The following is a 19,407-nucleotide window of genomic DNA, read 5'->3' as shown; positions in this document are numbered from 1 at the left end:
CAACACTGTAACGTCCAGAAGTAGGCAAGAGGACGACAGAAACACCGTAAAAGTACTCTAATACCCGGCTAAGCGCAGTTTCATAGCATCCGGAAGCACTATCGATGCTGGTTATGCTTCTTTCTCGACCTTGCAAAAGCCAGTCAAACCGGTGGGTAAGGATCGGAGGTGAACAGAGACTGTAGCTTTCGTTTGGCCCCTGCGATCAGACGACACTTTCCTTCGTTCTTCTTATTAAGCGTAGCGACCGAGCGCTAGCCACACCGGAGTACGAGCTTGCGAGTACGTAGGTGAGGCGTCAGCGAGGGAGTGAAGCCCTATACCAGCCCTCAACTAGCCTTGGCGCCCGCTCTGATTGATCAACTTTCAAGTTTTAGGGTCACGTGACCTACCGCACTGTGCCTGTTGGCGAACTCGCAAACATATACTCGTCGCTAACGCCTATGTCGTCGTATAGTAAGCACTGTACGTCGGGTAGCGGTAGCGTGGATCGCACGCTACTTTGCAGTCTAGAAGGGTTGGTAGAGAGCTCCACTCCGCTACGCGTACCTTTGGAGGTTCACAACCGCCAACAGCACATTTTATGCTCGTACGGTACTACTGTAGATACAATAAGCACCACAACGTCGGGAAGATGGTATCCTTGCATTCCCGCACTATCATTTCCTGCCGGAATGGCCGGTGACTGACGCGGCAATGTACCCAAATGCAAGCAGCTAACATCAAGCCCTAGCATTTGGCACCTGGTCCAGGCACATGGAACACAGACTCCTCTGCCCGTTGGACCTTTAGCCGCAAGGAGGTGGTAGACGGCGCCGCATCTTGTTGATGCTGTCCATTGGTAACAGTAGAGGGCGAACAAACGCGGGCGTCTCATCGCACAACAAATGCCCGTTCCACGAATGAAACTGTCATAGAGCCTTACCAAAACTGCGTAGTAAATGTCTCGTCCTACTCAGTGCCGTCGAAGTCGACGAGAAGCAGATCAAAAGCTGCAAATATTGAGATCGGATCGATCGTCAGATGGACAACACGCAGCAAGAATAATCTGGTAAGCGATGTGGCGTCACGGACATTGACAGATTCAAGCACAGCAAAAGCTTGGTGGGGCCTTCTGGACATATGAGCGATGAGTTACCATGGACCACTTGGCTCCCAGGCTTAAAGTGGTAAATTCACTCCACGGCCTTGGAACGCCTGACAAGCGTGCACAAGCTAGAAGCAGGCAAGTGCTCCAAGACATCAACTGCAGTAACAACAACGAGAGCAACGTACACAATGACGTTTATGACAGCATCATCCTGCGAGGTCCTTGCACGCTCCTTGATCTGATCCTCTTACGTGCCGAACAGGTCTAATGAGCTCTACGCCAGGTAAACCGGGCTTTATCGTTCTCCCTTCCCTGGCGCTCTTCTTGAGAGCTGGGACTCGGTTCTGGGAAACACTGTCTTCAGCCCGAAAGTCCGCTGTTACGTTGACCCATCTGCTTTAGCTCTATTGCCATGCCTCATACTTCATCACACCCAGTTATCGGCTCTGACGATCAGGGCCAGGCACACGATCAGCTGATTGTCATCCAACATGCGGGTCGTGCAACTTGTAACATGTACGTGTGACCCGAGCATACTGTATTGCTCGTCTATCTTAGCATGGCCAAATTTGCCACGTGCTAGCGCAACAAAGACACTTATTTTGCTTCAAAGGGCGATCTCCGTGCCGATTTTTCTCATTCACTTCCTCGAATGAACGGACAGAAATGCGTCTCTTGGTTCCGCGTTGCCATTGTCTCGATAGCTAGAGGGATGATTTACTGGGCCACTGAGGTGGCCGCTTCGTCGCTAAACTTGCGCTGTTGTAGACCTCGCAGATGTTGGCGCCATCGATGAGGAGATGGAGGCAGCCGTGCTCGGGGACAGGGAGGACACCCGAACGCGGCAGCTGCATAGCGGAAGTAACAGCTCGGTCATTTGATTGCTCTGACAAGCGGACGAAGATCACCACCTTCGACCCACTCTTCCACTTCAGCGCCGCCCCCCTGACCAAAGCCATCACCGACCTCGCCAACAATGCGTGCGGGTCGGCCAGCTACGATAGCTCCGGCGGGTATGACCATATTAGCAGGAACGACGGTGTTGGCCAATATCTTGGAGCTCTCTTTGACTAGGCTGAAGGGTCCAAGGACGCAGTTGGCACCAATGTGGACGTGCGAGTAAATGACCGCCGATGATATGTAGGTACCCTGCCCAACGAAGACATTGTCACCGATGCGAATTGGATAGTAAGTCGTTTGCCCATGGTGTATCCTCATGGGCGGATGTAGAACAACATTAGTGGACATGACTGATGCCTTGCCAATGCTGATGGCTGTGGGGGGTGTCTTTGGCTTTTCTCCTTCGGGTGCGGGCTCTGGCAGTCGGCACAGATCGCCTCGCATGTGCACGTCGGCCATGATGACCGTCCTGCCACCAAGCATGATATTCTGCTTGCCGTCGATGTGAGCTCGACGTGAGATCTTGTTACCCGTGTCCTGCAGAGTGATCAGCATGTTGTGTTGCTGCGGCGGAGCATTTTCACCGGCCACCCACGGTCTCGATATACTCCGTCTTGGTGGAGCGGCGCACGCTAGCTGCTGGGCGCGAAGACATGGTCGATGATCGTCCTGGGCGACATCAAGTCACATGTTCGTGGTGACGGTGGTGGAATACGGGAGATGTTGTTTACATGTATCTGCAGTCGGTTGTTCGGAGAAACATTTAAGCTGTCCGTCCCAGTACTTTTACATGTCCCTACTCCTTTCGAGCCGTTCACATTCACTCTTTCCCCCCAACATGATGGTCTCTCTTCACATGACCACGCACTAACGTCAGATCCCCTTTCGTTCAAGATACGTGCGGGTGCGATGGCAAAGGGTGGCTTGGACACCTAGTGGTATCCCGCGGCTGCCTGCACATACGCTGCGGTCAATTCGCTATGGGGAACTCATCGTGGAGCAGTGTCGAAGGTGATGATGGGTTGGAGAGAGGTCAGCGCTCCCGCGATGAGGCAAAAGACCTGCTTGCTGTACTTCAACGAGCCCCTGGAAGCTCAAGCTGGATGTCCGGCCTGCATGATGACCTTCTCCTGTCTTCACTGTCGATCCCGGGAACGCACGACAGCGCTGCTTTTACTCGCCCTTGGCCATTCATTGCCACTCAAAGCATGACTATGGAGCAGCAGCTCGATGCAGGCATACGATACTTCGACCTCCGTTGCGGCATTGTAGATGATATTGCAGAAATGGTTCATGGAGCGGCTTTGCTGGGCCTGAAATTGCCCGAGGTGATGAACACCATCTACAAATGGCTAGACGCACATCCCACGGAGGCCATCATCGTACAAATTAAGGAAGACCGAGAATCGGAAAGGTCCACTGTGCACTTCGCGCAAGCTATCTTCGCCTGTGTTTCGACCAGATCCGAGCGCTGGCGCACCGCGAACACCACTCCAACATTGGGCGAACTTCGAGGCAAGATACAGCTCTTTCGGAGGTATCGTGGACCAAATCTCTGGGCATACGGTATTGATGTGACGCAGTGGCAGGACAATCCAAGTGTTCCATTCACCATCACCACGCAGAACATGGTCCAGCTAACCATACAAGATCACTACAGTTTCTCCGATCCTCAGTCTTTGCCCGCTTTGGTAGCTATCAAAGGTGGAGACGTTTCAGGACTACTCGAGCGTGCGTCGAAAGATCTGGACCCAGGGCACTGGTACATCAATTTCACGAGCGCTTATGAGTTCAACTTTTACTACCAGCTTACTCCACGTGCCATTGCCACTGGAGGATACTATCAGTTCAGATGGATCGATGGCATCAATGTCAGACTACATAACTGGCTACGAACACGAGTCGGAAGACAGCATTATGGTATAGTCGCAATGGACTTTCCAGACACAGACCTGGTCTCCGAACTGATCAGGTCGAACTTCAAGAAGCACAACGAGCCCGTGTGGCTAGTCATGCTATGTATAGTCCTAAGTATAGCTGCGCTCGCACTGATGGTCTTGCACCTCGCCGGCTTCAGCAGTGTACAGGAACTCTATCCAGGCATATCGTCTCTGGCAGTGAAAGAGATTGGTGGCTGAGATCCCCATTGGGAAAGCCTACTCCAAAGCGAGGATTCATGCACCGAAAAACAGTCTGCCATATGTTAGACAATACAGCATCGATATATCGCAGCATCAGGTTCTTCGAGGTTCCCCTGGCGCGGCAATGCATCGTCACGGATGAGCTGAAATTCCTCGAGTATTGAAGTGCGGCTACCATACCAACAATGATCTCACATGCATTGAGAGTTGCACCTCAACAAGCTGGACAGTGGTCTCAAGGCTCGCCCGGCCAGATGTTATCTGCAATGTCGCGCACGAGCCGCAGCTTCTTCACCATGTCTTGGTAAGACAGCAGATTACCATCCTCGTGGCTTGCAAATCCACACTGTGGGCTCACACCGAGCTGCTTGAGCGCATCTTCCCTGCTCTGACCGCTTCCGGCAGCGACAAACTCAGCAGCCTTATAGATTCGCTGCTGCATCTCTTCCTTGTTCTCGAGTTCCGGAAACTTGCTGGTAATCACGCCGAGGATCACGTTCTTATGCTTTGGCAAGGATTTCAATGGCTCAAAGCCACCGGCACGGGATGTGTCGTACTCCAGGTAATATGTTGAAGCGTCGAGGTTGTGGAACAGCTTGTTCGCGATTCGATCATAAGAACCCTCCGAAAAGTGGCGAGAGTTGACGAAGTTACCTCTGCAAAGATGAATGCCTAAATGCAGATCGGACGGACGTTGAAAGCAATCATTGTAGAAGGAGATATACGCATCAAAAAGGTCGTCGATGGATCGAGTGTTGGCAGCGTCCTTCTTCCAGCCCTCGATCATCTTCTCGGAGCAGAAGTCTAGCCACAGCTTGTCAGCTTGTTCTTCTTCTATCAACTCATGTGGTCGGAAGACTTACAGGCCAGGTTCGGATCATCTACTTGAACATTCCGAACACCGGCTGCATAGAGGATCTCAAGTTCTTTACGATATGCGGTGGCAATATCAGCAAAGTACTCCTCATCGCTGGTGTACACCTCCTTGGGATAAGCCTTTCCTTCCCTGTATCGCAAGTGGTACCAGTTCGGGGCTGCAAGTGTCAATTTGATCTCGCCATGGCGTTCCTTTGGTGTAATCTTCTTAAGATACTCGTATTGATCAATGTACGAGCTCTTGCCCGTGTGGCTGATCTTCCCAACGCAGATGATGCTTTCTCCAGGCACTTTCTCCTCCTCGAGAAACGCGGCGAGATCTGGAACGTATTCTCGAAATAGATCAATGGTGACTTCGGAACCAGAGATCTCCTTGAACCCGTTCAGTGATGGAAAGAATGTCCCCCAGAACATGTGTCGTCTACCAAACATATGAGCTCAAACGCTGAGCGGATCCAAGGGCCACTCTTACCTATACTCGCCATCGCTAATGGCGCGGAAGCCGCAGTCAAGCTGGATCTTGACTACCTCGTCAATACATTGGTTCTCCAAATCAAGCAGTCCGTCTTCGGTATCCCTCTTCTGCTGGATAGCATGGCGTTTGTCCAGAAGTCTCGAGGGACGAAGAAGACTGCCCAAATGCTCGGCACGGAAAGGTGGAAATTGCGGTCTGGTAGACATGGTGTGCAAGGTCATCAGTGATAGAGCTTACGAGGCTCATCAAGGTGCGAACCAACAGCTATATAAGATCTTCACATCATCTCCGTTCAACACCTACACCGTCTCTTCCACCGTGTACCTTGCAGACATTGTCCCTCACTAATGTGGGGCAATTGGCTGCCCCGCTGTGGGCTGTCAATAGGTTTCGGCAGACGCGTTCTTACAATTGCCGTGGATGAGGTTGTGCTGCGTGCGAAAGAATTTGATGACTGTAATTGAGATCGAGGTTCGTATTGAATCGTGCTTTCAGAGACTGTTGTAGCTGCGCAAAATGAACCGAAGGACTATGCTCGACACCAAGTCAACGAGCCATCCGATGGGTCGAGTGCAGACCGTGTCCAAAGCTGATGTGGCTTGTATCTCGGCGAAGCTGGCATCAACACTAACATCGTTCCGCTCGCAACGGTGTTGTGTTTGCAGCTCTTCAACGCCAGCTGGCACATACCATCCTACAGTCTGGCTCTGTTGTCCTTCAGAACAAGTCCAGTTATGCTCTCCAGCTCTGCCACAGCCTTATCAGCTCTCCCAAGCTCTACCTTGATGGTATTCATCCCGAGCTTCTTCGCAGTCCTGAGGTTTCCACCAATATCATCCAGAAACGTGATGTCCTGCGCTCTTACGCCCATTCCAATCTCATTTAGCTTCACATACTCATGCAATCTCGTGAGAGCATATCGATATATATCCTCTGCTGGTTTCCGCATGCCGACGTGGGCACTACTGACGAAAATGTCAAACACTCCCTTCAACTCTTTGTTCTGTCTTCCTTCAGGCGTCTTGTCATCGCTAAAAGGATGTCCTGGCGGGAATATTGACGTGTTCGACAACGCTGCAAGAATCAGTTGTCCGTTGCTCTTGTCCGCGGCTGCCCTCAGCCTTTGCAATGCGGGCCACATAGACGGATCAGGCTCCCTTGCTATCCGCATCATTTCCCAGTATAGCCATTCCGCGTCGATGTCGGGCACGGCTGGAACTTGATATGCTGCCTCTTCAACGGCTTGGCCTTTGCTCTGTTTCTTCGACTTGGCGAGCGATCGCGCGTAGTACTCTCGCCAGCGTTGCTCGTTGCTCAGGTCCGACTTGAAATGCTTGAAGAAGCCATCGTCGAGAAGGATCTCGCCGCGTTCCAATCTTTGCCAGGCGCCGTCTGGAGCTGAAGCGGAGATGCAGAAATTGATGTAGCCAAGCGGAATGTTCTTGCTCTTTTCGTAATCAAGGATTGCTTGGAAGGGTGACACGACCTGCCAATCGATCATTAGATCCAAACTGAACGACGCTCGATCGGGATGCTCTTACGCACGCAGACGCCGCCGATGTCGAACATCAGCACCCGTGGGTAGCTCGACTTGGACTTAGATGCCATATCGAAGCGCTCGTGTAAGAGAATGTATGTCTTGTTGCTGCTTGCCCAGGTGCTCGACATATCATAGCATCATGCTGCAATCGCGTCCTGCCTCTCGTTCATTTGATGCTCAATACTCGCCATTGTCGTGGACGAGAAACGAAACTCAACTGGGGGCGATCCATAACCGCGGAACATCGAAGACCGAGGTTCTCGTTCGGCATCACGTGCGGATGTGCTTTCTGGTCCATCTGCCGAATCCCCCGCCCTTGTCAATTTTGAGATCCGACGGTCGTGACATATTTATGGATGCTCGTGGTACCAGGTTATTCGACGGGAGCAGAATTTGCGATGGCTTTCGAGCGACATCCTCTGTCTCATGCAGAGCGATCTCAGCAGGTCTGGTCCTGATTGGCGAGGCCAAGTCGTAGAGTCGCAATGTTTGGCCTGGAAGCTTGGGGCTCACATTCTACTCACCCTTCTCAATGACGCTAAGTTGCTGGAACGGAACGTCCATCTTGCTTTGCGTCAAAACATTGTCGCTTGGACCGGTGACACTGATTGCCAGTCCACCTTCAGACAACATCCCAAAGAAGTTTGCATGATGCTCAAGCTCGTTAGCGATCTTGGACGTATGACCGTTGTCGCTGGGCGAAGAGCTAGCATACTCGTTGATGCTAGATGGCACGACGCCCAAAGTGACAGCACAACCCGGTGTGCTTTGTGACTTCTGAGGTGCCAGTGCGTCACGCTGAACATCCTTGGGTGCCAACAAAAACATAACACCATCACCCTCCCTCACAATCTCGCCAAGCGCTTCTCTACGTTGTCTTTGAACCGCTTCAAAGGAATCATCGCCTTCGAAATCAAATTTCCAGCCAGTCTCGCCACGGAGATCTCGTGTACTGTACTCAACATCCGGATCGAGGCTGAGGAGCCCTGCTTTCTTTCCCCATCCTCCGCCCCCTGACAGCACTCTGCATAGTCTGCCTCCCTGTCCGATAACCTCCAGAATGGCGGAGGACAGGCCACGCTCGATACCAGTTGATGCCCACTGTTGCCGCACACCTTCTTCTTCTGAGGCCAGGAGACGCTTGGTTGCTTTGTGTACCTCGTCTGTACCTGCTCGCCGATTGATGCTTTCACGAGCTGAGGCTGTCAATATGACAGCCCAGACCTGCACGGGCTGCGGCGCAATGCCGACAAATCTGAAATAGTCCGAAACCGCTTCTTCCAACTCTTGCGACGCAGGAACTAGTGTAGGCTGCTCATCTTCGGCCCTGGCTAGACCGTGAGCCTTGCGTCCATTCGGAACTTCAGATTCAAGAGAGCGCTCAGGGAATTGGCTCAGAGACACCTTTTGAATGATATTCCCCATTGAGTGCTGCACCTCACGAAGAGGGGTCAGGGGTATCAATGGTATGCTTGCCGCCAATTCGGTCGGCTGGCTGCCTACGTAAAGATCTAGCGTCTGCGACTCCAGACGCTGGGAAGCGGACTTGCGGAGGGCGCCACTGAGAGGGTCAAAATGATAGTGGCTGTGTACCAAAGTGGAAGGAAGTCCATTGGAAAATATAGTTTGTGCTAAAGGAATCTGAATAGTGGTCACAGTGTTCCTTGGCTTCACGGATGTGAGTTCTGCGACCGGCGGTAGTGCGAAGCTCAATGTGCCAGGCTTCTGAGCCGACGTGTTCAACGGAACTGGCGTCGAGCTGAGTTGCCGGCCTGGGTCTGGAGCGAAGGCATATGCCAGACCTTCGGTGCCTTTCAGCGATCCAGCTGGCAGTGGCAGCCGGTCGACAACGGCAACAATGGCATCCAAAGGCTTCGAACGCGTGGGGTTGTCGCCAAACCGTTCAAGGATCTCTGTGGGTAGTCCTGAGGACAATGCGTGCTTCGCATAGCTTGGAGTGGTCAACACGGTCAACAGCGAGGGATGGCTAGTTGGCCGCGTCGAAGCTCGCATAGCCTCAGGCTTGATGTTCGAGATCAATTCCTGGATCTTGGTAATTTTTGGTGACTGCGTGCTGATAACGCCCATATAGGCGTGACTAGCCCGTCCCGTCCGCCTCGTTGTTGCTGGAGGTGCGTGACGCTCATCCTGCCACCCGCCTCTTCCTTCCATGTCCTCCAGCTCCAGATCCACCACACGAGCAAAGCATCTCCGCTGTGCAATGCCTTCCCGTCGCGCGGGCGTGGCGGCCGCAAAGGTAGCTCTTGTACGCCATATAGAATCCGCGTTCCGTAGCATTGAGTTGGTAGCCGACATACCAGTGTTGTCGATGGAACAGCGTCTATGGAGCAACAAACATGAAATTCTGGAAGCATTGAATCATGCACGCTAGCACGAACATGACGCGTGCAACGGGCTTGTGCACGTGTGGGCCGTGGCTGGACTTCGTGACATCCGGAGCTTCGGGTTCAGCGCGTGTTCGCTCACGACATAAAACACCACGCCCTCGTCTTCACATACATGTAGGACACAGGCGGCACACAGTACGCGCAACTGATGACACAGTATCACACATCTTACACTACCAAGTTCACCACGATGCCGCTCTCCTCAACTCCCGTCCTCCGCATCGCCGCAAGCGTCTTGGGAACCATCTTCATCGCCTTCGGCGCCAATGCCATCCTCAATCCAGCCTCCGCACTCTCCTTCTTCGAACTTGCCTACCCTGACGGAGTGCTTCAAAAAGATGCAAAGCTTGCAGTCGATGCCCTCTCGATAGTCTATGGCGTTCGCGACGTTTTCATGGGCATTGCCATCTATGCCGCAGCATACTTTGGGACACGGCCGGCGCTTGGATGGATCTTGATTGCGGCCGGAGGGGTTGCTGGTGTCGACGGATATGTTTGTAAAAGCTTGGTAGGGTCTGGAGAGATGAATCACTGGGGCTATGGGCCTATAGTGGCCGTGCTGGGATTGGTCTCCGTTGCTGGGCTGTGATGGTGATGAAGAGGAGCGGGGTCGGTTCTTGTGGATTTGGTTCTGGTCTGGGGCTTCTGAACCGACAGGACATTCCAGACGCTAGTTCCTAGCCATCGCAACGTTCAGCAACAGAGTACTCTTGGAACTCGATCACACCTGTTTCAGCTTCGCTTCTTCCATCCTCTCGATCTCCTGGCCGAACAGAGCTGTTTTCCCCTTGTTGAGCCTCCCATGCTTGCCGACGAAGCCGTCGTTGAAGAACTTGTCTGCTCGACGGAGAAGCTCGAGGCGGGCCGGAGTGTCATCTCGAACATGAGGTCTTCTGCGCGCCAACGCTACGAAACCTCCCACTAGGCCGCGCAAGCCCGGCCTGATGTGAGGTCCGTGCTGTGGAGCAGTTGCCTGAGCGGGTCCCTGGTCGCTCTCTTGGTAGTTCCCGATAGGCACCCATCCAGCATCGCCGTGCTCAGCATTGTCGGGCCTCCTACTTACCGCTGCCGCTGGTGTTTCGATATCTTGGATAGGCGCTGCTGATGCTGGCGCTGAAATTGGCAGAGTCTGCTGGTAAGAGATTGGAGGGGCAGGTCCAACATAGATCTCACCTGCTTCACCAGCATTCTCAGTGTACCCATAGGGATTCAAGAGGTGGGTTGCAAAGCCACTAGATGCGTGACGACCTGACGAGAGGCGCTGCTCGTTCGGCAAGGATTCTTCAAAAGTCTGTCTGGGGTCGAGATAGCTTGCTGTCTCACCTCGCGCCAGTGCTTGTGCCTCACTGCGAGCTGTCCTGGGGCCAGTATTGAGAGAACGCCTCGATGCGTTCGCTGGAGACATTGTTGTTGGCCAGTGGTTGTAAGGCGGGAGTTGTAATAATTATAGCTCGGGCCTCTTGGATGCGTTGCGGCGGCCGTGAATATGGCCGTAGAAGCATTGCTCATCACGCAACCAGGCAAACCATGGTGGTAAGCATGATCTAGTCATACCTTGTCAAGTTTGCAGACTCTTGACCATGATAGTACCATCTTCCACCTTGGTATATTGTTCAAAGCCGAAACGTTCATAGAATTTACCGGTGCTGGCATTGGATGCGGCCATACCCAGATGCATGCCTGCGCAGCCGCTTCGCTTCATGTGATCAAGAAATGTTAAGACCATTCGTTTCCCCATACCTACGCCTTGCCATCGAGGTCTGATGTCGATGTGTAAGTGACCAGGAAACGTGTCTACGAGGTCGCGGTCCTTCAGTAGTTGCTCTCCGGGTGTGTGGGCGATCTCTCTCAAGGCAGCGACACTATCCTCTTTTGTGGTGTCAACATCAGGACCGGGTCTCACGATGTCATGTGATTGTAAGAAGGGAATGTATTGATCGAGCCACTGTTTGACGAAGCTGGCTGAGTCGGCTGTGCTGATGATGTAGCCAACTGCTAGCCCATTGTCGTCGAGGACGAAGCAGTGCTGCGGGCATAGCATGATGTATGGTCGGCACCATATGTGATAGCGAACCCGGATGGATTCTTCGCCAGCATCGTGTAGTCCTTGGAGTGCCGTGTCACTAAAGATGGTGAACATTTGATGTTCGTCCTCGGGCAAGAAAGGTCGTATCTTGAGCTGCTCAACCGAGTTCGCCATGCCTGCTGCTCTCCCTCCGCTCTCGAGTACTGTACTGAGCAAATGGGCCTCCAGCAGTTGAAGTACGGTCAGAGGTGCCGTGGAGGAAGAGAGTGTAAGAGACGTGGTCAGCTCGAAGGCTATGTAAGCAGGTAAGGATCTTGCCAAGCACATGGAGCTCGCACAAGCGCCCTACTCTTCTGCGCTTGTGAGGTCTGTCACTGACCATGACTCTCTTGCTAGGCCTGCCAATCTTTTGCGGCGCATTGCGTTGGACAGTGCAGATTGGAGAGCATGGCGGCGATGCACAAGCAACAAGCAACGTGCCTTGACTACGATAAGCATGATTGGCTCCCAACGACTCCGGCACGTGCGTGAGGGCATGGCAGTGCGAGGATCGTCCTGGCCCAGCGGCGAACGTCGTCCGTGGATGTGCTGACCTCACGTCTTGTTTCGCGCTTCATTCTGTGTTTGGATGATACACGCATCACCGAGCGTTTGTGCAAGGGGGGCATATTGTTTGTGAGTTGCAAGTAAGAAGACGTCGGACAAGCGAAGATGAACGGCAGTGTTGCAAAGCACACTCGCGACCGCTCGACGTCGAGCACGAGGGCGAGGGCGAGGGCGAAGGACGCCTTTGCTGTAAGTAGTAGTGAACGTCTCGTGTTCCTCACGTACTGGTGTCATCAACGCTACACGTATACATGTATGGACCATATACATCATACATGCATGGACAACGGGATGCACCGCTGTGAGACTCCCGGGTCTTCTTCGTCGTCGAGAACATAGTCTAGAACATGAACTGCTCCGGACCGAAGCGAACGAAGCGCGTCACTTTGGAGTGCATTGCACAGTCTGCAGAACACATGCACTTGCGCGCACGACACGACACGGCACTACACTACACTACACGCATGGGTTGGCAGCAGCCGTCGTGCTTTTACATGTAGTCTAGCTCATAAGACAGAACCCCTCTGCCCTCTGCGCTTACCTCCAGGCTCCCCATACCTGCATGCCTGCCCCTCCTGCAATGCGGCAGCTGCGAGCCTGAGCCTGACCCATCCTCACCACTGGACCGCTGCATTGGTATCGAACCCACCCCACCACCACCCCCCGACGCCAGAATCGCCTGTAGCGCTACCGTCGGCTTCTGCTTCTGCTTCTGCGCCCGCCAGATCGATCCCGCGGAAAACAACACTGCTTCGACCATCACCTCACCTTGCAGCAAGCACCCACACAATCACTGCACCTCCGCTGCATCTGAGCTTCGGCAGGAGTTCCATTCCTACACCACCCCCTCACCCCACCATCACCATGCCTTCCGCGACCCCAGCACCCAATGGCGACGGCGACGCCAACGCCAACGGTGCTGGTGATCAGTACCGGCCAAACCTCAACCAGCTGACTCCCGGAGAATTCATGCGTCCTTCGGTGCGCACGCGGGCAACCTCAAACGCAAAGACTAACGGCGTCGGCGTGCAGGTCGAAGAGACGCGCATATGTGTTGTGATGGTAGGGCTGCCCGCGCGGGGCAAGAGTCTGATCGCACAGAAAGGTATGCTTCTTTGCTGCATCGTCTCCCTCCCGACCGCTTGGAAGTACTGACCGCCTCAGTCGTTCGTTACCTTGGCTGGCTTAGCATCACAGCCAAGTGCTTCAACGTCGGCAACTACAGGCGCACAGCAACCCCGCAACCTCACGCATCCTTCTTCGACACTTCGAACAAGGAGGGCGAGCGGCTACGCAAGGCCGCTGCCGAGGCCGCAGTCGCCGACATGGTGAGGTGGTTCAAGCATCCCGAGAACCTCATCGCGATCCTGGACGCAACAAATAGCACCAAAGCCCGTCGACGATGGATCAAAGAGCGATGCGATGCTGAGGGAATCGAGACTTTGTTTGTAGAGAGCAAATGCGACAATGAGGACATCATCATGAGCAATATCCTGGAGGTGAAGACGACAAGTCCGGACTACGAAGGGCAAGACCCAGAGGAGGCAGCGAAGGACTTTAGAGAGCGTATCAAGATGTACGAGCGTGTATACGAGACGCTGGATGAGGACGAGGCAGACATGACATATTGCAAGATCATTGACGTGGGCTCGCAAGTCATCATCAACCGACTGCAGGATTACTTGCAGTCAAGAGTGGTCTACTACTTGATGAACCTCCACATCAAGCCAAGATCGATCTGGATCAGCAGGGTGAGTCCTTCAGTCAGAAGTACTGTTGATGGAAAGATACTGACCTCTCGTGCAGCACGGAGAGTCGATGTACAACCTGGGAGGTCAAATTGGTGGTGACGCAGATCTGTCACCTCGTGGACAGATGTACGCCGAGAAATTGCCCGAACTTGTCAAGCAGTCCGCGGGTGACCGACCATTGACCGTCTGGACATCGACTTTAAAGCGAACCGCCCAAACGGCACGATACCTGCCATACGAAAAGCTCAGCTGGAAAGCGCTTGATGAACTGGATTCTGGAGTTTGTGACGGACTTACCTATTCCGAGATCGAGCAAAAGTTTCCCGAGGACTTCAAGGCGCGTGACGAGGACAAGTACAATTATCGTTATCTCGGAGGCGAGAGTTATCGAGACGTCGTGATCCGCCTTGAGCCCATCATCATGGAGCTGGAGCGCTCAGAGAACATTCTGATAATCACACATCAGGCCGTCCTTCGCTGCATCTACGCTTACTTCATGGGACTACCGCAGGACAAGTCGCCATGGATGGAAGTGCCCTTGCACACCTTGATCAAGCTGACGCCCCGAGCGTACAAGACCGAAGAGGAACGCGTGTATGCTAACATTCCTGCGGTAAGCACGTGGCGCGAGAAGGGAAGCAAAGCCGTCCATGCCGAGACCCCAGAGTCTCGTAGTCGACAATCGCCAATGATCGAAGGACAGACGAAGGCATAACTTGAAGCGGGACTAGAAGCGGGCAGACTTTGTGCACATTTGTGGATTGCCAGGAGCATAGCGTGGCGCATGGTGCTGTGTACAAAACCATCAGTGCGACGGCGCCATCGCCCTTTATCACGATTCGACAGAATTTCGAAAATGAGATCCATCAACTGCTGACACAATTGGGTGCCATTGGTGCGTGATTTACTAATGCAAACATTGAGACCCTGACGACCTACATGAAGGAGGACATGTTCACTAGTGGAAAGCCACAACGGGGATCCTCAGCAGCTGACCATCCAACGTGGCTACATAGGTCACTACAACATTCCACGCTGTTCTGACCTTGGTCGCCGCATTGCCTACATAACACTTGTTCATCTCATCAATATTACAAAACTTCCAGCGCACATACCGCACACTCTGGACAGCAGATTCTGGACAGCATGCTCCCCATCATGACACAGGACTCGCCGTTCTTGCGACTCCCAGGTGAACTTCGCAACGCGATTTACACGGATCTCATCGTTCGGGAACCCAGCCCAGTCGTTATCTACGAACTCCAGCCTGATACTCACAGCACTGTTGGGCATCCCCTGACCCAGACCTGCCGACAGTTGCGGAACGATCTTAAGCTATACCACGAGAGCGAAGGGCCAGCGTGGGCTCCCAACGTATACTTCATTTGCCGCAACATTGAGCTCTACAATCTTCGCAACGCTCTCGCCAGGCTGGTCCCGGTAGTCTCTGGGATTTGGAGGACGGAAGAAGTGCAGCTATTGGTTGATCACGACACATTCCGTGCGCATGGCCATGTAATACGGAGCCTGGTCTGGAACGAAGGTGATTACCCTGAGAGTCAAGCCACTGAGATCCTACCATGGACGACCCCTGCCTGGTTCAATGATCGTGGCTAACGAGCATTCACGTGTAGATCCAGTGTCCACTTTCGGCCTCGATATAACAGAGTGCTTGGCAATTGTTTTGCACAAAACGGTCGGAATCGACAGTATCGAGGCTGCTCTGGAAGACTTCAGCCTTGACAGGGCTTTCTACCTCAGTGAAGGATACGAAGGAGCCCAGGCTGACAAGAGATGGTCGGCCATCATGGCTGCGCTGCAGTCGGCAGTATTCCAGAGAGATGGTCATGTAAGTTGTCCCATCGATTGTCAAGAATTGGGGCATAGGATCGCTGACAACATAGCAGATCCTCCTATGGGGACCTGAATACAACATCCGTAGAGCAGCCAGGAGGCAGGCTAGCAAGGCGCGTGCTGTCGGCGATGCAGAGCGACGGGATGCTCAAGGTGGATGAGACTTCGTACCTCGCTACCTCTACCACGGGCCCTATGCAAGGCGTACATGATACCGGAGGCAAGAAATGGCATTACTCGCTACAAGCGGTCCGGCACCAAGCCCAGAAGGGCGTCAAAATTAGATACAAGAACTTGGGTATCGACATACCGTACAGAATAAAAGACCCTTCCAGAGCACGAACAGGAAAATGCAACAACATATGCATGCACGCCGTGCACCATCGAAAAGTCTCACCGTGCCCATGAAATCATTCACGTTCATACGCGCATCAAAACATGTCCCCATTCTTATTAAGAGACTCCACGTTGGCCCTCAGACTGAAATTCGATCGCTCCTCTCGCGGCGTTCGATATGCGTCCTGTGGTGTAGGAAGCTCGTCATAATGCTCCTCAATCGCGCCTGCTTCACTCTCCGATCCGCTGAACCTGCTCACAACAGGTGCTGCGCTTCCCACAGCAGAGAGGCCAGAATGCCGCTGCGCTGATCTGACAGAGCCTCCGCTGGGTGGACTGGTGCTCGACTCCGTTTCTCGAAGCATGTCTTGCAGGCGGCTGGAGGAGCCGGCGAGCATGTAACTGCTCCGAGTACTTTGGATATTGGAGGAGTTGACCTGCGTATGGAGGTCGCTAATTTCGTTACGGAGGCTCTTGAGCTGGTTCTCAAGTTTCCGCCGGGCTGAACGTTCGTCTGCGAGCATTTGATAGAGGGAGTTGAAAGTGTATGGCTGAGTGGTTGTCGTGCGAATGCTGCCCGAGCTTGGGGCTGGTGCCGGCGCTGGAGGGGGTGCTGGAGCGGGCATTCGCATAGGCATGGGCGGTTCCTGCGTAGGTGGATGAGAATTGAGTGGAGAAGGCATGCGAAATGATTCTGTCGGACGGTCTGCTGCGAGACGTTCAGACATGCGAGCTGGCATTGAATTGGCAGCCGTGGACGGCGCCGCGCCAGTCGTGGGGAGCTCAGGACCAAATGGATCCTCCACAGAGCCCTGCACTTCCGGTGGTAGCGGCGGCTGCGGCGAGGTCGATGGCCGTAATGTGTGACCATACTGGTACTCATACGCAGACGGCTCTAGGTCATCTGCAAGAGTCTCGGCTAGCATGCTTGGGCTGCGCATGTCATTGGAAGATCGTTGCGGCGCGAGCTCGCCCATGATGATGGTCCTTCTGTTCCGCTCGGCGGCCAGACGCTGGAGCGAGCGCTGGAAGTTGTGCAAGCCAGCTTCCAGCTTCGCTACACGGTCCTCGAGGTCTTTGCTCATATCGGTGCCAAAACCTGAAGAAGGCCGTATGTCGCCTTCGCTTGCGCTTATGCCGTGGCCACCGCGAGAAGGCGGACTGCTTCTCATTGTGCCGGGCCTCGAAGCTGCAGCACTACTGAAATCTGTGACCTGCGGCATGGTTGTCCTGTCGTCCTGGTGCTCATCTGTCGCTTGTCTTACAAGATCTTGCTCATCTCGATCCACAGGCTGCCGGTGCGTCGTGAAGCCACTTGCGCGTAGCACGTCTGGCTGAAAGCTTTCTCGCCAGTATTTGATCTCTTCGCTTCTCTTTCTGACTGCATTCTCTTTCGCATTCGACGCACTTTGCAGATCGTCGGCGCTTCTCGACTTCCTCCGAGCCTTCTTGATCTGGCTCAGAGTGTGCTTGGGTACTGGCATAACTCGAGTATGCTCAAACTTCGCGCCGTTGGGCGTGTCGGCTACCATTTCTGGGACGGCCTCCGCCAATGCTTTCGCATCTCGCTCGGCCAGTATGATGCTCGGTAGCGTTTTCCGTCTTCGAGGCTGGCCGGGAGGCCCCATGAAGGGGTTGCCCAGATCCATTGGCTTCAGCCTCACGCTGTTGGGAAACTGGAGAGCATATGGGGAGGCTGTCGGTTGGTGGAAGGACGGAGACGGCACTGCTTGATACGGAGCTGCCAGGGTGCGCTCCATCAAGTCATTGTCCTGTACGAAGGGCTCTGGCACCTCGGCGGGCGACACGAGGGCAGTGGGTTCGCTCCTGTGGTAGGTGTGTCTAGAAGCTGGGCCAAACGAAGTAGTCTCTGGGCCTTGCGATACAACGTCTCTCCTCCTGCCAAACATCTTTCGGACTGCATTTCGAATGGATCCCTTCCGTGCCTTCGCTCCGTCTCCAAAACCGCCAGCGGTTGCTCCATCGCTCCTCACGTCCCCAGTGCTGAATACCTGCCCATGGCTTACGCTACGCATGCCAGCATTCGACTTGTGCTTCCGTAAGCGTGACGGCGACTGCACTGCAATACCATCGAGGCTCGGTCCACCTTCAAAGGGCTTGGTCGAGGAGATGCGGGTACCACTATAGCCACTGTCCTTGTAATGATCCATCGGTCAGCAAGGGCACATGCATGCAGGCCAAATGTCGCGATCAAGTGCAAGGCCGGAGTAGGTGCAAACTCAGAGTGTGAACGATTGATGATTGTCCGGTAAAGACAGTGGTGGGCTGGGTGCAGCTGCAAGCGAATGGCGACTCGGTGGTCAAGTAAGTAGTAGATCAGTCTGTCACGCCACGCCACGGCCACGGCGACGTGTGGAAACAGGTGGCCGACGACCACGACCTCCGCTACCAAGCCGTGCAGGCCTCGAGTAAGCGAGGGACGTGTGTCTGTGTGTGCAGAGGGTGGCTCGAGGCTGTTATTAGCTCGCGAAGATCAAGCTGTGCGGAGAGGGGATTGATGCCGACTGGGGAGGCACAGGTCAGGCATCAAGATCTCCACGGATGCGGGTGTAGAGGGTGGATGAGGAGTGAGGTGAGGAAGCGGCAGCACAGCGCAGGAGGATGTGAGACACGAAGGAGCCGGAGCGGTGTGTACATAGCCCGGGTATGATCATGGGAGTCCAGTCCGGAGCAGGCCATCTGCTTCAGGCTTCAGCACGGGACTGCAGTTCGTCCTTGCATTGCAACGATATGGGGCTAAGGCTAGGGGGCACGCCGCAGCCTGCACATGTACTGTAGTAGGCTGTAGCCTGCGCCTGCGGACAACGCTTCGAAACGGCCGCTGTGCCTGAATGGCCCTGAATGCTCAACAAGCTCCCGCACAGACTACAGTACATGGAGCTGCAGCACGACGATAGGATCAGCCCACGATAGACTTCGGCGTGCCGCATTGATGATCAGTACCGTAGCCCCGTTAGTCCATCGGCGGGCAAACAGCTGACAGCAAGGGCGCGTTTCGCCTGAGTCTAAACCACGTTCGCTTGCTCCACTTCGCAGGCTATTGCTCTTGCTGTGATTGCGCACGTGCTCCGCGCGACCTGATTCGTGCTCGCCGCGTCGCTGACAGACTGCAGGTGGGCATGTTGCGCAACCCACCTGGCCGCGGACATGATGGACATCACGCATACAAGAGTACATCACGGCACATCACCTGGTTTGAATACATACATGTCGAGACAACAGGCACAACCCCCCGATGAGGCAAAACCGTTGCCATTATAGGTCGGCAAGCCTCACGCTTGACACGCGGTCGCCGGGAATAGCCACATGATTCGCTGGTTCTAGCCGGCTCGGCTTTCCATTCTGGCCATGGCGTGGCACAGTCGACGACACCCTTTCTTGCA

The 19,407-nt window shown here is 54.1% G+C and overlaps 11 protein-coding genes across 11 annotated transcripts; 4 read left to right on the top strand and 7 right to left on the bottom strand.

Annotated features, from left to right (window-relative positions):
- Positions 1-1,963: 1,963 nt before the first annotated feature.
- CLAFUR5_01061 (Dynactin subunit 5) lies at positions 1,964-2,645 on the bottom strand (the record flags this gene model as incomplete). Its single annotated transcript, XM_047900209.1, has 2 exons — positions 1,964-2,527; positions 2,586-2,645. 2 exons carry the CDS (start codon positions 2,643-2,645, stop codon positions 1,964-1,966), a joined length of 624 nt encoding a protein of 207 aa, XP_047755762.1.
- A 553-nt stretch (positions 2,646-3,198) lies between these two features.
- On the top strand, positions 3,199-4,128 carry CLAFUR5_01060 (1-phosphatidylinositol phosphodiesterase; the record flags this gene model as incomplete). The annotated part of the gene is made up of 1 exon (XM_047900208.1): positions 3,199-4,128. One exon carries the CDS (start codon positions 3,199-3,201, stop codon positions 4,126-4,128), a length of 930 nt encoding a protein of 309 aa, XP_047755763.1.
- Positions 4,129-4,366: 238 nt separating this feature from the next.
- On the bottom strand, positions 4,367-5,703 carry CLAFUR5_01059 (uncharacterized protein; the record flags this gene model as incomplete). Its single annotated transcript, XM_047900207.1, has 3 exons — positions 4,367-4,935; positions 4,995-5,428; positions 5,480-5,703. The coding sequence occupies 3 exons, from the start codon at positions 5,701-5,703 to the stop codon at positions 4,367-4,369; spliced, it is 1,227 nt and encodes a 408-aa protein (XP_047756875.1).
- Positions 5,704-6,176: 473 nt separating this feature from the next.
- Positions 6,177-7,150, bottom strand: CLAFUR5_01058 (Acyl-CoA dehydrogenase family member 10; the record flags this gene model as incomplete). Its single annotated transcript, XM_047900206.1, has 2 exons — positions 6,177-6,968; positions 7,028-7,150. 2 exons carry the CDS (start codon positions 7,148-7,150, stop codon positions 6,177-6,179), a joined length of 915 nt encoding a protein of 304 aa, XP_047756874.1.
- A 388-nt stretch (positions 7,151-7,538) lies between these two features.
- Positions 7,539-9,320, bottom strand: CLAFUR5_01057 (uncharacterized protein; the record flags this gene model as incomplete). Its single annotated transcript, XM_047900205.1, has 1 exon — positions 7,539-9,320. The coding sequence occupies one exon, from the start codon at positions 9,318-9,320 to the stop codon at positions 7,539-7,541; it is 1,782 nt and encodes a 593-aa protein (XP_047756877.1).
- A 300-nt stretch (positions 9,321-9,620) lies between these two features.
- Positions 9,621-10,019, top strand: CLAFUR5_01056 (uncharacterized protein; the record flags this gene model as incomplete). Its single annotated transcript, XM_047900204.1, has 1 exon — positions 9,621-10,019. One exon carries the CDS (start codon positions 9,621-9,623, stop codon positions 10,017-10,019), a length of 399 nt encoding a protein of 132 aa, XP_047756876.1.
- Positions 10,020-10,151: 132 nt separating this feature from the next.
- On the bottom strand, positions 10,152-10,835 carry CLAFUR5_01055 (uncharacterized protein; the record flags this gene model as incomplete). The annotated part of the gene is made up of 1 exon (XM_047900203.1): positions 10,152-10,835. The coding sequence occupies one exon, from the start codon at positions 10,833-10,835 to the stop codon at positions 10,152-10,154; it is 684 nt and encodes a 227-aa protein (XP_047756879.1).
- Positions 10,836-10,988: 153 nt separating this feature from the next.
- Positions 10,989-11,630, bottom strand: CLAFUR5_01054 (Putative acetyltransferase OgpAT; the record flags this gene model as incomplete). The annotated part of the gene is made up of 1 exon (XM_047900202.1): positions 10,989-11,630. The coding sequence occupies one exon, from the start codon at positions 11,628-11,630 to the stop codon at positions 10,989-10,991; it is 642 nt and encodes a 213-aa protein (XP_047756878.1).
- Positions 11,631-12,926: 1,296 nt separating this feature from the next.
- Positions 12,927-14,528, top strand: CLAFUR5_01053 (Fructose-2,6-bisphosphatase; the record flags this gene model as incomplete). Its single annotated transcript, XM_047900201.1, has 3 exons — positions 12,927-13,167; positions 13,227-13,813; positions 13,869-14,528. 3 exons carry the CDS (start codon positions 12,927-12,929, stop codon positions 14,526-14,528), a joined length of 1,488 nt encoding a protein of 495 aa, XP_047756881.1.
- Positions 14,529-15,416: 888 nt separating this feature from the next.
- On the top strand, positions 15,417-15,828 carry CLAFUR5_01052 (uncharacterized protein; the record flags this gene model as incomplete). The annotated part of the gene is made up of 2 exons (XM_047900200.1): positions 15,417-15,662; positions 15,721-15,828. 2 exons carry the CDS (start codon positions 15,417-15,419, stop codon positions 15,826-15,828), a joined length of 354 nt encoding a protein of 117 aa, XP_047756880.1.
- A 270-nt stretch (positions 15,829-16,098) lies between these two features.
- CLAFUR5_01051 (uncharacterized protein) lies at positions 16,099-18,174 on the bottom strand (the record flags this gene model as incomplete). Its single annotated transcript, XM_047900199.1, has 1 exon — positions 16,099-18,174. One exon carries the CDS (start codon positions 18,172-18,174, stop codon positions 16,099-16,101), a length of 2,076 nt encoding a protein of 691 aa, XP_047756883.1.
- Positions 18,175-19,407: the final 1,233 nt, after the last annotated feature.

Source organism: Fulvia fulva, chromosome 1 (genome assembly GCF_020509005.1).
Source record: "Fulvia fulva chromosome 1, complete sequence".
Taxonomy (NCBI): domain Eukaryota; kingdom Fungi; phylum Ascomycota; class Dothideomycetes; order Mycosphaerellales; family Mycosphaerellaceae; genus Fulvia; species Fulvia fulva.
The sequence above is the reverse complement of the archived record's forward strand: the minus strand, read 5'-3'. Positions and strand labels throughout refer to the sequence as shown.